Source organism: Oncorhynchus keta, chromosome 17, assembly GCF_023373465.1.
Source record: "Oncorhynchus keta strain PuntledgeMale-10-30-2019 chromosome 17, Oket_V2, whole genome shotgun sequence".
Taxonomy (NCBI): Eukaryota; Metazoa; Chordata; class Actinopteri; order Salmoniformes; family Salmonidae; genus Oncorhynchus; species Oncorhynchus keta.
This window is the reverse complement of record NC_068437.1, coordinates 58,590,039-58,608,257: the sequence shown is the minus strand read 5'-3', so window position 1 is coordinate 58,608,257 and position 18,219 is coordinate 58,590,039. Positions and strand designations below refer to the sequence as shown.

The 18,219-nt window shown below is 34.3% G+C and overlaps 1 protein-coding gene across 2 annotated transcripts in view; it reads left to right on the top strand.

Annotated features, from left to right (window-relative positions):
- Window positions 1-17,571, top strand: part of LOC118375579 (plakophilin-3-like) — a 30,980-nt gene extending 13,409 nt beyond the window's left edge. For both annotated transcript variants that reach the window (XM_052466794.1, XM_052466793.1), the window contains 2 exons: window positions 14,392-14,483; window positions 17,411-17,571. In XM_052466794.1, coding sequence (XP_052322754.1) covers window positions 14,392-14,483; window positions 17,411-17,539 — 221 coding nt within the window. In that variant the 3' untranslated portion in view covers window positions 17,540-17,571. The remainder of the gene's footprint in view (window positions 1-14,391; window positions 14,484-17,410) is intronic.
- Window positions 17,572-18,219: the final 648 nt, after the last annotated feature.

The following is an 18,219-nucleotide window of genomic DNA, read 5'->3' as shown; positions in this document are numbered from 1 at the left end:
ACATATTCCTCAGTAACATATTCCTCACAAACATATTCCTCACAAACATATTCCTCACAAACATATTCCTCACAAACATATTCCTCAGTAACATATTCCTCACAAACATATTCCTCACAAACATATTCCTCAGTAACATATTCCTCACAAACATATTCCTCACAAACATATTCCTCACAAACATATTCCTCAGTAACATATTCCTCACAAACATATTCCTCACAAACATATTCCTCACAAACATATTCCTCAGTAACATATTCCTCACAAACATATTCCTCACAAACATATTCCTCACAAACATATTCCTCACAAACATATTCCTCACAAACATATTCCTCAGTAACATATTCCTCACAAACATATTCCTCACAAACATATTCCTCAGTAACATATTCCTCACAAACATATTCCTCACAAACATATTCCTCACAAACATATTCCTCACAAACATATTCCTCAGTAAACATATTCCTCACAAACATATTCCTCAGTAACATATTCCTCACAAACATATTCCTCACAAACATATTCCTCACAAACATATTCCTCACAAACATATTCCTCAGTAACATATTCCTCACAAACATATTCCTCACAAACATATTCCTCACAAACATATTCCTCAGTAACATATTCCTCACAAACATATTCCTCACAAACATATTCCTCACAAACATATTCCTCAGTAACATATTCCTCACAAACATATTCCTCAGTAACATATTCCTCTGGGACAGGATGCACTTTGTTTATGTCTCCATTTACAGTAGCTACTGTACAAATATGTTTTAGAACAATGACAGCAACAATATGTATGTTATAGAACAACAACAATATGTATGTTATAGAACAACAACAACAACAATATGTATGTTATAGAACAACAACAACAACAATATGTATGTTATAGAACAACAACAACAACAATATGTATGTTATAGAACAACAACAACAACAATATGTATGTTATAGAACAACAACAATATGTATGTTATAGAACAACAACAACAATATGTATGTTATAGAACAACAACAACAATATGTATGTTATAGAACAACAACAACAACAATATATATGTTATAGAACAACAACAACAACAATATATATGTTATAGAACAACAACAACAACAACATGTATGTTATAGAACAACAACAACAATATGTATGTTATAGAACAACAACAATATGTATGTTATAGAACAACGACAATATGTATGTTATAGAACAACAACAACAACAATATGTATGTTATAGAACAACAACAACATGTATGTTATAGAGCAACAACAATATGTATGTTATAGAACAACGACAATATGTATGTTATAGAACAACAACAATATGTATGTTATAGAACAACGACAATATGTATGTTATAGAACAACAACAACAACAATATGTATGTTATAGAACAACGACAATATGTATGTTATAGAACAACAACAACAATATGTCTGTTATAGAACAACAACAACAACAATATGTATGTTATAGAACAACAACAACAAAAACAATATGTACGTTATAGAACAACAACAATATGTATGTTATAGAACAACAACAACAACAATATGTACGTTATAGAACAACAACAATATGTATGTTATAGAACAACATCAACAACAATATGTATGTTATAGAACAACAACAATATGTATGTTATAGAACAACAACAACAACAATATGTCTGTTATAGAACAACAACAACAATATGTCTGTTATAGAACAACAACAACAACAATATGTATGTTATAGAACAACAACAACAAAAACAATATGTATGTTATAGAACAACAACAACAACAATATGTACGTTATAGAACAACAACAACAACAATATGTACGTTATAGAACAACAACAACATGTATGTTATAGAACAACAACAACAACAACAACAACAATATGTACGTTATAGAACAACAACAACATGTATGTTATAGAACAACAACAACAACAATATGTATGTTATAGAACAACAACAACAAAAACAATATGTACGTTATAGAACAACAACAATATGTATGTTATAGAACAACAACAACATCAATATGTATGTTATAGAACAACAACAACAACAATATGTATGTTATAGAACAACAACAATATGTATGTTATAGAACAACAACAACAACAACAACAATATGTACGTTATAGAACAACAACAACAACAACAATATGTATGTTATAGAACAACAACAATATGTCTGTTATAGAACAACAACAACAACAATATGTATGTTATAGAACAACAACAACAAAAACAATATGTACGTTATAGAACAACAACAATATGTATGTTATAGAACAACAACAACAACAATATGTATGTTATAGAACAACAACAACAACAACAATATGTATGTTATAGAACAACAACAACAACAATATGTATGTTATAGAACAACAACAACAACAACAATATGTATGTTATAGAACAACAACAACAACAATATGTACGTTATAGAACAACAACAACAACAATATGCATGTTATAGAACAACAACAACAACAACAATATGTATGTTATAGAACAACAACAATATGTATGTTATAGAACAACAACAACAACAACAATATGTATGTTATAGAACAACAACAACAATATGTATGTTATAGAACAACAACAATATGTATGTTATAGAACAACAACAATATGTATGTTATAGAACAACAACAACAACAATATGTATGTATGTTATAGAACAACAACAACAACAACAACAATATGTATGTTATAGAACAACAACAACAACAATATGTACGTTATAGAACAACAACAACAACAATATGTATGTTATAGAACAACAACAACAAAAACAATATGTACGTTATAGAACAACAACAACAACAATATGTATGTTATAGAACAACAACAACAACAATATGTATGTTATAGAACAACAACAACAACAATATGTATGTTATAGAACAACAACAACAACAATATGTATGTTATAGAACAACAACAATATGTATGTTATAGAACAACAACAACAACAACAACAATATGTACATTATAGAACAACAACAATATGTATGTTATAGAACAACAACAACAACAATATGTATGTTATAGAACAACAACAACAACAATATGTATGTTATAGAACAACAACAACAACAATATGTATGTTATAGAACAACAACAAAATGTATGTTATAGAACAACAACAACAACAATAATATGTACGTTATAGAACAACAACAACAATATGTATGTTATAGAACAACAACAACAACAATATGTATGTTATAGAACAACAACAACAACAACAATATGTATGTTATAGAACAACAACAACAACAATATGTACGTTATAGAACAACAACAACAACAATATGTATGTTATAGAACAACAACAACAACAACAATATGTACGTTATAGAACAACAACAATATGTATGTTATAGAACAACAACAACAACAATATGTATGTTATAGAACAACAACAACAATATGTATGTTATAGAACAACAACAATATGTATGTTATAGAACAACAACAACAACAATATGTATGTTATAGAACAACAACAACAACAACAATATGTATGTTATAGAACAACAACAACAACATAGAACAACAAAAACAATATGTATGTTATAGAACAACAACAACAAAAACAATATGTATGTTATAGAACAACAACAATATGTATGTTATAGAACAACAACAACAACAATATTTATGTTATAGAACAACAACAACAACAATATGTATGTTATAGAACAACAACAACAAAAACAATATGTACGTTATAGAACAACAACAATATGTATGTTATAGAACAACAACAACAACAACTATATGTACGTTATAGAACAACAACAATATGTATGTTATAGAACAACAACAACAATATGTATGTTATAGAACAACAACAACAATATGTATGTTATAGAACAACAACAACAACAACTATATGTACGTTATAGAACAACAACAATATGTATGTTATAGAACAACAACAACAATATGTACGTTATAGAACAACAACAATATGTATGTTATAGAACAACAACAACAACAACAACCATATGTACGTTATAGAACAACAACAATATGTCTGTTATAGAACAACAACAATATGTATGTTATAGAACAACAACAACAACAATATGTATGTTATAGAACAACAACAACAACAATATGTATGTTATAGAACAACAACAATAACAACAATATGTATGTTATAGAACAACAACAATAACAATATTTATGTTATAGAACAACAACAACAACAATATGTATGTTATAGAACAACAACAACAACAATATGTATGTTATAGAACAACAACAATATGTATGTTATAGAACAACAACAACAACAACAATATGTACGTTATAGAACAACAACAACAATATGTATGTTATAGAACAACAACAACAACAATATGTATGTTATAGAACAACAACAACAAAAACAACATGTATGTTATAGAACAACAACAACAACAACAATATGTATGTTATAGAACAACAACAACAACAATATGTACGTTATAGAACAACAACAATATGTATGTTATAGAACAACAACAACAACAATATGTATGTTATAGAACAACAACAACAACAACAATATGTACGTTATAGAACAACAACAATATGTATGTTATAGAACAACAACAACAACAACAATATGTATGTTATAGAACAACAACAACAATATGTATGTTATAGAACAACAACAATATGTATGTTATAGAACAACAACAACAATATGTATGTTATAGAACAACAACAACAACAACAATATGTATGTTATAGAACAACAACAACAACAATATGTACGTTATAGAACAACAACAACAACAATATGTATGTTATAGAACAACAACAACAAAAACAATATGTACGTTATAGAACAACAACAATATGTATGTTATAGAACAACAACAACAACAATATTTATGTTATAGAACAACAACAACAACAATATGTATGTTATAGAACAACAACAACAAAAACAATATGTACGTTATAGAACAACAACAATATGTATGTTATAGAACAACAACAACAATATGTATGTTATAGAACAACAACAACAACAATATGTATGTTATAGAACAACAACAATATGTATGTTATAGAACAACAACAACAATATGTACGTTATAGAACAACAACAATATGTATGTTATAGAACAACAACAACAATATGTACGTTATAGAACAACAACAATATGTATGTTATAGAACAACAACAAAATGCATGTTATAGAACAACAACAACAACAACAATATGTACGTTATAGAACAACAACAATATGTATGTTATAGAACAACAACAATATGTATGTTATAGAACAACAACAACAATATGTACGTTATAGAACAACAACAATATGTCTGTTATAGAACAACAACAACAACAACAATATGTCTGTTATAGAACAACAACAACAACAATATGTATGTTATAGAACAACAACAACAATATATACGTTATAGAACAACAACAACAATATGTCTGTTATAGAACAACAACAACAATATGTCTGTTATAGAACAACAACAACAATATGTCTGTTATAGAACAACAACAACAATATATCTGTTATAGAACAACAACAACAATATGTCTGTTATAGAACAACAACAACAACAATATGTATGTTATAGAACAACAACAACAATATGTACGTTATAGAACAACAACAATATGTATGTTATAGAACAACAACAACAACAACAATATGTACGTTATAGAACAACAACAATATGTCTGTTATAGAACAACAACAACAACAACAATATGTCTGTTATAGAACAACAACAACAACAATATGTATGTTATAGAACAACAACAACAAAAACAATATGTACGTTATAGAACAACAACAATATGTATGTTATAGAACAACAACAACAATATGTATGTTATAGAACAACAACAACAACAACAATATGTATGTTATAGAACAACAACAATATGTATGTTATAGAACAACAACAACAATATGTATGTTATAGAACAACAACAATATGTATGTTATAGAACAACAACAACAATATGTATGTTATAGAACAACAACAACAATATGTATGTTATAGAACAACAACAACAAAAACAATATGTACGTTATAGAACAACAACAACAATATGTATGTTATAGAACAACAACAACAATATGTATGTTATAGAACAACAACAACAACAATATGTATGTTATAGAACAACAACAACAACAATATGTACGTTATAGAACAACAACAATATGTATGTTATAGAACAACAACAATATGTCTGTTATAGAACAACAACAACAACAATATGTATGTTATAGAACAACAACAATATGTATGTTATAGAACAACAACAACAATATGTATGTTATAGAACAACAACAATATGTCTGTTATAGAACAACAACAACAACAATATGTATGTTATAGAACAACAACAATATGTATGTTATAGAACAACAACAACAATATGTATGTTATAGAACAACAACAACAACAATATGTACGTTATAGAACAACAACAATATGTATGTTATAGAACAACAACAATATGTCTGTTATAGAACAACAACAACAACAATATGTATGTTATAGAACAACAACAATATGTATGTTATAGAACAACAACAACAATATGTATGTTATAGAACAACAACAATATGTCTGTTATAGAACAACAACAACAACAATATGTATGTTATAGAACAACAACAATATGTATGTTATAGAACAACAACAACAATATGTATGTTATAGAACAACAACAATATGTATGTTATAGAACAACAACAACAATATGTATGTTATAGAACAACAACAACAATATGTATGTTATAGAACAACAACAACAAAAACAATATGTACGTTATAGAACAACAACAACAATATGTATGTTATAGAACAACAACAACAATATGTATGTTATAGAACAACAACAACAACAATATGTATGTTATAGAACAACAACAACAACAATATGTACGTTATAGAACAACAACAATATGTATGTTATAGAACAACAACAACAACAACAATATGTACGTTATAGAACATTATGTATGTTATATATGTTATATGTTATATGTGTTATGTATGTTATAGAACAACAACAACAACAACAACAATATGTACGTTATAGAACAACAACAATATGTATGTTATAGAACAACAACAACAATATGTACGTTATAGAACAACAACAATATGTATGTTATAGAACAACAACAACAATATGTACGTTATAGAACAACAACAATATGTATGTTATAGAACAACAACAATATGTATGTTATAGAACAACAACAACAATATGTATGTTATAGAACAACAACAACAACAATATGTATGTTATAGAACAACAACAATAACAACAATATGTATGTTATAGAACAACAACAATAACAATATTTATGTTATAGAACAACAACAACAATAATATGTATGTTATAGAACAACAACAACAACAACAATATGTATGTTATAGAACAACAACAACAACAATATGTATGTTATAGAACAACAACAACAATAATATGTATGTTATAGAACAACAACAACAACAACAATATGTCTGTTATAGAACAACAACAACAACAATATGCATGTTATAGAACAACAACAACAACAATATGTCTGTTATAGAACAACAACAACAACAACAACAATATGTACGTTATAGAACAACAACAACAATATGTATGTTATAGAACAACAACAATATGTACGTTATAGAACAACAACAACAACAACAATATGTATGTTATAGAACAACAACAACAATATGTATGTTATAGAACAACAACAATATGTTCAATATGTATGTTATAGAACAACAACAACAATATGTATGTTATAGAACAACAACAATATGTCTGTTATAGAACAACAACAACAACAACAATATGTCTGTTATAGAACAACAACAACAACAATATGTATGTTATAGAACAACAACAATATGTATGTTATAGAACAACAACAACAATATGTCTGTTATAGAACAACAACAATATGTATGTTATAGAACAACAACAACAATATGTCTGTTATAGAACAACAACAATATGTATGTTATAGAACAACAACAATATGTATGTTATAGAACAACAACAACAATATGTCTGTTATAGAACAACAACAACAACAACAACAACAACAAATATGTATGTTATAGAACAACAACAACAACAATATGTATGTTATAGAACAACAACAACAACAATATGTATGTTATAGAACAACAACAACAACAATATATATGTTATAGAACAACAACAACAATATGTATGTTATAGAACAACAACAACAACAACAATATGTATGTTATAGAACAACAACAACAACAATATATATATATGTTATAGAACAACAACAACAATATGTATGTTATAGAACAACAACAACATATGTATGTTTTAAAACAATAATAACTATATTTTTGTTAATATGTATTGGACATTAAATTATATTTCTATTGATAAACATAGTGTAGTTTTAGATATTTGTAGTTTAAACACAAACCTGTGTCAGTTTCATTATAAATAACACACCATAAGGTCACTGCTCTCAGTCAGTTACTAAGGCGATGTCTCTGTGTCTTTCTGTCCCAGTGTCTCTCTGTCTCAGAGTCTCTCTGTCTCTGTGTCTCTGTCTCTGTGTCTTTCTGTCCCTGTGTCTCTCTGTCTCTGAGTCTCTCTGTCTCTGTCTCTGTGTCTCTGTCTCTGTGTCTTTCTGTCCCTGTGTCTCTCTGTCTCTGAGTCTCTCTGTCTCTGTCTCTCTGTCTCTGTGTCTCTCTGTCTCTGAGTCTCTCTGTCTCTGTGTCTCTGTCTCTGTGTCTCTCTGTCTCTGTCTCTGTGTCTCTGTCTCTGTGTCTCTCTGTCTCTGTGTCTTTCTGTCCCTGTGTCTCTCTGTCTCTGAGTCTCTCTGTCTCTGTGTCTCTCTGTCTCTGTCTCTGTGTCTCTCTGTCTCTGTCTCTGTCTCTGTCTCTGTGTCTCTCTGTCTCTGTCTCTGTCTCTGTGTCTCTCTGTGTCTCTCTGTCTCTGTGTCTCTCTGTCTCTGTCTCTGTGTCTCTCTGTCTCTGTCTCTGTGTCTCTCTGTCTCTGTCTCTCTCTCAGGGCTTCACCTACACAGCAGCAGTTATTAAGCCGCTGTCTCTCTCTCCTGAGGACGCTGGGTTGTTTTCTTTTAAATCCTTTATTTCAACTTGTCTGAAGTAGTACATCCAATGGAATAGCCCCGATGCTAATCCCGCCCCTGCGGCTCTACAGGCTTGCTCACATGCTCAAAGTATTTGAAAGAAATCAAATGCTATTTGCACCCAGGTCAGGCTGGTGTGACTCAGGTACTGGATCAGTATTGTTGTCCTCCTGACTGTCAGGTAACCATTGACAACCAGGTCAGAATATAGATGATCACATGTTGGTGTAATGGGTAGTGTGTTTGTGTGTGTGTGCGCGCAAAGGTGTGCTTGTGTGTGTGTGTGTGCTTGCGTGTGTGTGTGTGTGCGTGCGTGCCTGCGTGCCTGCGTGCTTGCGTGCGTGAGTAAACAGGAACCTGAATTGTCGGTATTGTATCATTCATGCAGAAGGTCCAGTTAATTAGTTTACATTATTAGGTGTAATTATGACAAGAGATACCTTTCCTCTTACCGCTGCTCTCTCTTGGCCTGATTCCGACTTAGACTTAGACTTAGACTTAGCGTATGCAGGGGCCTGATTACGACTTAGACTTAGCGTATGCAGGGGCCTGATTACGACTTAGACTTAGCGTATGCAGGTGCCTGATTACGACTTAGACTTAGCGTATGCAGGGGCCTGATTACGACTTAGACTAAGCGTATGCAGGCGCGGGATGGGCTTTGCAGGCGTGGTTCCCTTCACATGCTGAACACATGTAATTCAACTACTGAAAACCCTACCACTTGCTGACCAGCATATTTTCTCATGGAAGTTTTCATTCAATAGGGTTTTCAGTGTATGTATCTAAAGCCATCCTTTTAAATACGGTGTTCCTTACATTTTCTTGACAGACTCACTAAAATATATGGAGAGAACGGTTCAGAATATTACGGAACAATGAAAGAATGCCGAGTAAATACAGGCATACAGGTCTCCTTTTCAGCACCAAGTGTTAGATTGAAAAATACTCTGATCTTCTATATTATTATAGGTGTTAGGAAAGTATTTATGAATAATAATATGTGTCGTCTAGTCGACCGTGCTGAAGACAAAACGATTTGGAGTGCCTGACAAAAACAAAATACAGTGGTTTTATTCTTCAATATTCAATTGTTCAATCCATGAAGGGTTGACCAGTAGTCCTATGAATCTACCCTGATAATCCTCACTAGTCGTGGAACTGTGATGACAACGATCCGGGTCATCGTTGAACCGTGAGCTCCAGGTTCAAACTGCTACATGTGGGCTGCGTTCCAACATGTGGGCTGCGTTCCAACATGTGGGCTGCGTTCCAACATGTGGGCTGCGTTCCAACATGTGGGCTGCGTTCCAACATGTGGGCTGCGTTCCAACATGTGGGCTGCGTTCCAACATGTGGGCTGCGTTCCATAATGGTTAAAATAGAAGAAGAAAAAACACTCCAAATGAGTTCTTTGGAAGGCACAGGCTAGAACCTATCTATCTAGAACCTCATGGTACTGCAGCACAAAACAATGATTCCTCTATGGGGACAAACCATAGAGGATGCTGTTTACCAGTGTTCATGTCCCAAATTATTGTAATAGGTTAGCCTAATATGATCTACTATAGCAAGCGATCCTCAGGAACAACCACACAAATCTCAAACAGGAAAGAAAGGTAAACTAACAATGTAATGGAACGATGCAAATTGTGAGGAAACTAACTAGTGACAGTTATAAATGTGAGGAAACTAACACTAAAGTTATAAATGTGAGGAAACTAACACTAAAGTTATAAATGTGAGGAAACTAACACTAAAGTTATAAATGTGAAGAAACTAACACTAAAGTTATAAATGTGAGGAAACTAACACTAAAGTTATAAATGTGAGGAAACTAACACTAAAGTGACAGTTATAAATGTGAGGAAACTAACACTAAAGTTATAAATGTGAGGAAACTAACACTAAAGTTATAAATGTGAGGAAACTAACACTAAAGTTATAAATGTGAGGAAACTAACACTAAAGTTATAAATGTGAGGAAACTAACACTAAAGTTATAAATGTGAGGAAACTAACACTAAAGTTATAAATGTGAGGAAACTAACACTAAAGTTATAAATGTGAGGAAACTAACACTAAAGTTATAAATGTGAGGAAACTAACACTAAAGTTATAAATGTGAGGAAACTAACACTAAAGTTATAAATGTGAGGAAACTAACACTAAAGTTATAAATGTAAGGAAACTAACACTAAAGTTATAAATGTGAGGAAACTAACACTAAAGTTATAAATGTGAGGAAACTAACACTAAAGTTATAAATGTGAGGAAACTAACACTAAAGTTATAAATGTGAGGAAACTAACACTAAAGTTATAAATGTGAGGAAACTAACACTAAAGTTATAAATGTGAGTAAACTAACACTAAAGTTATAAATGTGAGGAAACTAACACTAACGAGACAGTTATAAATGTCTATGGGTATAACTGACGGTGGCTAACGATTAGTGGCTAATGTTTTGCATGATACAAATTATAAATATTATAGTGAAAAGTCTGAGAATATAATTAAAACATTCTCGAAACCATAAATCAACCTGGTAGGTTCATACTGTGATTTGTGAATGGCTACAGAAGCCTACAGCTTGGGTCTCCACATATCATCTCAGCATGTTATAAGGCATTTCACCACCGTGGAAAATGTGATATGTACTATATATATATATATATGATAATATACTTCAGATTGCTGACATATGACTTGGTTCACGTTTATCTCCAGCGATTATAAGGTCAAATAGATCAAATAAAAATCATTTAAATTTACAATCCCCTTATCGAAACGGAATGCTCATTTACCTAGCTCTGATCAATAGCTCTGATCAATAGCACTTATCAATAGCTCTGATCAATAGCTAAATTATCAATAGCTCTTATCAATAGCTCTGATCAATAGCTCTTATCAATAGCTCTTATCAATAGCTCTTATCAATAGCTCTTATCAATAGCTCTTATCAATAGCTCTTATCAATAGCTCTTATCAATAGCTCTGATCAATAGCTCTTATCAATAGCTCTTATCAATAGCTCTTATCAATAGCTCTTATCAATAGCTCTGATCAATAGCTCTTATCAATAGCATCTTATCAATAGCTGTTATAAATGTGAGGAAACTAACACTACAGTTATAAATGTGAGGAACTAACACTAAAGTTATCAATAGCTCTGATCAATAGCTCTTATCAATAGCTCTTATCAATAGCTCTGATCAATAGCTCTTATCAATAGCTCTTATCAATAGCTCTTATCAATAGCTCTTATCAATAGCTCTTATCAATAGCTCTGATCAATAGCTCTTATCAATAGCTCTTATCAATAGCTCTTATCAATAGCTCTGATCAATAGCTATTATCAATAGCTCTTATCAATAGCTCTTATCAATAGCTCTGATCAATAGCTCTTATCAATAGCTCTTATCAATAGCTCTTATCAATAGCTCTTATCAATAGCTCTTATCAATAGCTCATCAATAGCTCTGATCAATAGCTCTTATCAATAGCTCTTATCAATAGCCTGATCAATAGCTCTTATCAATAGCTCTTATCAATAGCTCTTATCAATAGCTCTGATCAATAGCTCTTATCAATAGCTCTGATCAATAGCTCTTATCAATAGCTCTGATCAATAGCTCTGATCAATAGCTCTTATCAATAGCTCTGATCAATAGCTCTGATCAATAGCTCTGATCAATAGCTCTGATCAATAGCTCTGATCAATAGCTCTTATCAATAGCTCTGATCAATAGCTCTGATCAATAGCTCTTATCAAGTTGAAAATGACGGTGCGTGGACAATGGTGTTATTTCTGTAGACACCTCCGACCACACCTTCATTTATTTGATCTCCACCCCCAAAAAAAGAATAGCAGGTTGAATAGCATGATGCTATCGTGCTTTAAGTTCCCAACCAGAATATGCGTGGAGAGAAAAGTGCATTTAAAAAACAAAATTATGGAATTATGTTCCATTTACGCTAGCTTATCTCAGGTGGGAATTCCCCTCAGCTGTCTAACACCTGTACTCTCCTACTAAATCAAATCAAATTGTATTTGTCACATACACATGGTTAGCAGATGTTAATGCGAGTGGAGCGAAATGCTTGTGCTTCTAGTTCCGACAATGCAGTGATAACCAACAAGTAATCTAACTAACAATTCCAAAACTACTGTCTTATACACAGTGTAAGGGGATAAAGAATATGTACATAAAGATATATGAATGAGTGATGGTACAGAACGGCATAGGCAAGATACAGTAGATGGTATCGAGTACAGTATATACATATGAGATGAGTATGTAAACAAAGTGGCATAGTTAAAGGGTCTAGTGATACATGTATTACATAAGGATGCAGTAGATGATATAGAGTACAGTATATAAACATATACATATGAGATGAATAATGGTAGGGTATGTGAACATTATATTAGGTAGCATTGTTTAAAGTGGCTAGTGATATATTTTACATCATTTCCCATCCATTCCCATTATTAAGGTGGCTGGAGTTGAGTCAGTGTGTTGGCAGCAACCACTCAATGTTAGTGGTGGCTGTTTAACAGTCTATGTAGCTGTCAACAACACCTGCCTGTGTAAACCGTACTTTATGAAGGGACCTACAGTTATAACCACACTGGACCTTGTATCCAGTCATAATAAAATGTCCCAACAAGTTTTACGATGTCACATCCCATATCATTATACTAGTTATGTCAATGTCATTTCAATGTTTGTTATGGGTGTGTTGGTTGCGGTAAAAAAAAAAAAAATAACACAAGGCCTCGTTGTTTTGTTGGGCTTCCGAGTGGCGCGGCGGTCTAAGGCTTCTCATTGCAAAAGGTGTCACTACAGTACCCGGTTCGAATCCAGGTTGTATCAAAACCCGGACGTGGTTGGGAGTCCCATAGGGCCATGTACATTTGGCCCAGCGTCGCTGGAGTAGGCTGTCGGAAATAAGAATTCGTCATCAACTGACTTGCCTGGTTAAATTAAAAATATATATTTATATTTTAAATGTCAGGTCCTTCATTAGTGTTGTGTTTAAATTGGATCAGGCTTTGGTGGGCTGATTCAGGTGCCTCCTTAGTGTTGTGTTTAAATTGGATCAGGCTTTGGTGTGCTGATTCAGGTCCCTCCTTAGTTTTGTCTTTAAATTGGATCAGGCTTTGGTGTGTGGTTTAATGACCGTCAGATTTTCCCTCTCTTTTGTTTTCTAGAACACGGCGGATCTTCAACAATGAAGTACCAGACCTTCAACCCAGGGTTCAGCTCCAAGTCCTCCTTCTACACAGGCTCCAGACCTGTCATGGTGAGTGCTAGTCCTGTTTACACAGGCCCCAGATCTGTCATGGTGAGTGGTAGTCCTGTCTACACAGCCTCCACACCTGTTATGACAGGCCCCAGACCTGTCATGGTGAGTGGTAGTCCTGTTTACACAGCCTCCACACCTGTTATGACAGGCCCCAGACCTGTCATGGTGAGTGGTAGTCCTGTCTACACAGCCTCCACACCTGTTATGACAGGCCCCAGACCTGTCATGGTGAGTGGTAGTCCTGTCTACACAGCCTCCACACCTGTTATGACAGGCCCCAGACCTGTCATGGTGAGTGGTAGTCCTGTCTACACAGCCTCCACACCTGTTTACACAGGCTCCAGACCTGTCATGGTGAGTGGTAGTCCTGTTTACACAGCCTCCACACCTCCATGACAGGCCCCAGACCTGTCATGGTGTGTGGTAGTCCTGTCTACACAGCCTCCACACCTGTTATGACAGGCCCCAGACCTGTCGTGGTGAGTGGTAGTCCTGTCTACACAGCCTCCACACCTGTTATGACAGGCCCCAGACCTGTCATGCTGAGTGGTAGTCCTGTCTACACAGCCTCCACACCTGTTATGACAGGCCCCAGACCTGTTGTGGTGAGTGGTAGTCCTGTTTACACAGCCTCCACACCTGTTATGACAGGCCCCAGACCTGTCATGCTGAGTGGTAGTCCTGTCTACACAGCCTCCACACCTGTTATGACAGGCCCCAGACCTGTCATGCTGAGTGGTAGTCCTGTCTACACAGCCTCCACACCTGTTATGACAGGCCCCAGACTTGTCGTGGTGAGTGGTAGTCTTAGGCACTAGGTATTACAAACAATTACCGTCCTTCCAGAACATATTCTGACTCTTAGGAAAATATTGCATCCATTACACATCCAGTGGTTTCTGGATGTCAGATAATGTGTTTAAGCAAAAGGCCCATGAAGACCTAAGCGGTTCGTCATCGCCAAATAAAGAGATAGAGACATTATAGACACTATCTGTTTCCACTATCTGTTTCACTATCTGTTTCACTATCTGTTTCCACTATCTGTTTCCACTATCTGTTTCCACTATCTGTTTCACTATCTGTTTCCACTATCTGTTTCCACTATCTGTTTACACTATCTGTTTCCACTATCTGTTTCCACTATCTGTTTCACTATCTGTTTCCACTATCTGTTTACACTATCTGTTTCACTATCTGTTTCACTATCTGTTTCACTATCTGTTTCCATGAACACGTGGACAGTATACTCTGTGTATGCCCTCTACAGCGTCCTGTAAATACACCGTGGGATGGTTTCACAGGGCAGTGTGCCAGAGAGCCAGTGAGTTAGGTCTTCTCTGGAAGTGTGGTATTTTCCCAGCAGCTCTGCGCCAATCTCTCCAAGACGTAAAGTCCACCCTCCAGATTCCTCCGCATCTCACAGCCATAATGTTTCCACCCTCCAGATTCCTCCACATCTCACAGTCATAATGTTTCCACCCTCCAGATTCCTCCACATCTCACAGCCATAATGTTTCCACCCTCCAGATTCCTCCACATCTCACAGTCATAACGTTTCCACCCTCCAGATTCCTCCACATCTCACAGCCATAATGTTTCCACCCTCCAGATTCCTCCACATCTCACAGTCATAATGTTTCCAAATCCAGATTCCTCCACATCTCACAGCCATAATGTTTCCACCCTCCAGATTCCTCCACATCTCACAGTCATAACGTTTCCACCCTCCAGATTCCTCCACATCTCACAGCCATAATGTTTCCACCTCCAGATTCCTCCACATCTCACAGCCATAATGTTTCCACCCTCCAGATTCCTCCACATCTCACAGTCATAATGTTTCCACCCTCCAGATTCCTCCACATCTCACAGCCATAATGTTTCCACCCTCTAGATTCCTCCACATCTCACAGCCATAACGTTTCCACCCTCCAGATTCCTCCACATCTCACAGTCATAATGTTTCCACCCTCCAGATTCCTCCACATCTCACAGTCATAATGTTTCCACCTCCAGATTCCTCCACATCTCACAGTCATAATGTTTCCACCCTCCAGATTCCTCCACATCTCACAGCCATAATGTTTCCACCTCCAGATTCCTCCACATCTCACAGTCATAATGTGTCCACCCTCCAGATTCCTCCACATCTCACAGTCATAACGTTTCCACCCTCCAGATTCCTCCACATCTCACAGTCATAATGTTTCCACCCTCCAGATTCCTCCACATCTCACAGTCATAACGTTTCCACCCTCCAGATTCCTCCACATCTCACAGCCATAATGTTTCCACCCTCCAGATTCCTCCACATCTCACAGTCATAATGTTTCCACCCTCCAGATTCCTCCACATCTCACAGTCATAACGTTTCAACCTCACGTTAGCATAGCAGACGTCATTAGACTATGACACCATTACACAACTGCATTGTTGAATGAACTTTCATTGATACATTCATTGATTTAATGAATGTAATATTTTTTCGGACATATATTGTGTTTTTTGTAATAGATTCAGCAAATATCCAGTAGATTATTTAAGTACATCATTCAGATGACAGGGTAATATAGCAGCAACATAAAGAACTCCATTAATAAATAAAATAAAAATCGAGACCCCAACAATTTCCCATGACTTTACAATTAGCGTTGCACAATGCAGGTGCACAGACTTTCATTTGCGTCAACCACTCCCTTTTATGACAGTGACCTATTGCATTTACAGAATCGAATAATGATTCAACAAGCCTTTGTTCCATTGTGCCCCTAAGCTTTCTAGAGGGGGGTTGTGTCTCGGGGGGTTAGAGGTTAAACGTCTTCTTCTTTATTCTTCTTCTTCTCCTCCCATCCTCCTCCTCATTCCTCCTCCTTCCTCCCCTCCTCTTTCTCCCCTCCTATTCCTCCTCCTCTGTCCCCCAGGCTCCCAATATGTCTCACTACTCAGGCGGTTTCTCCTCCCACTCGGCGGTGGACCTGGGAGGCGGTCAGAGGGTCACCATGGGAGGTGGAGGAAGAGGTGGAGGTGGAAGAGGAGGAGGTGGAGGGTGACAAGTACCTTGATGACATGCGCACAGGAGGGGGTTCCCTAGGAGGAGGGGGCTGAGGTAACATTTTTAAGGATTCACTTTATTTTAATGATGTATTGTATTTTAATAATTTATGTATTTTAATGTTTTATTGTATTTTAACGATTTACTGTATTTTAATGATTTATTGTATTTTAATTTGATTTACTGTATTTTAATGATTTATTGTATTTTAACGATTTACTGTATTTTATTATTTAATGTAATTTAATGGTTTATTGTATTTTAATTATTTATTGTATTTTAATTATTTACTGTATTTGAATGATTTACTGTATTTTTATTATTTAATGTAATTTAAGGCTTTATTGTATTTTAATTATTTATTGTATTTTAATTATTTATTATATTCTGTGTACTGTATACATCTATGTGTACTGAATTTATACCACATAAGAAATATATTTGAATTATGAATTATAATTACTTCACTATAGTTACAGTATTTAGTATACAGTAATAATTACTTTAATTAGTGTGTTTAGAGTAATATACTGTAAATTCCATGGTTCTGGTTTATTTATGTTTTGTTCTACAGGGAGGAGGGGTCTACCGGGGAGGAGGAGGGGGCAACATGAGGGGCCAACAGATGTCCAGTGTGATCCGGACGATGAGCCGTGGCCCTGGGCCAGACCCAGAGGC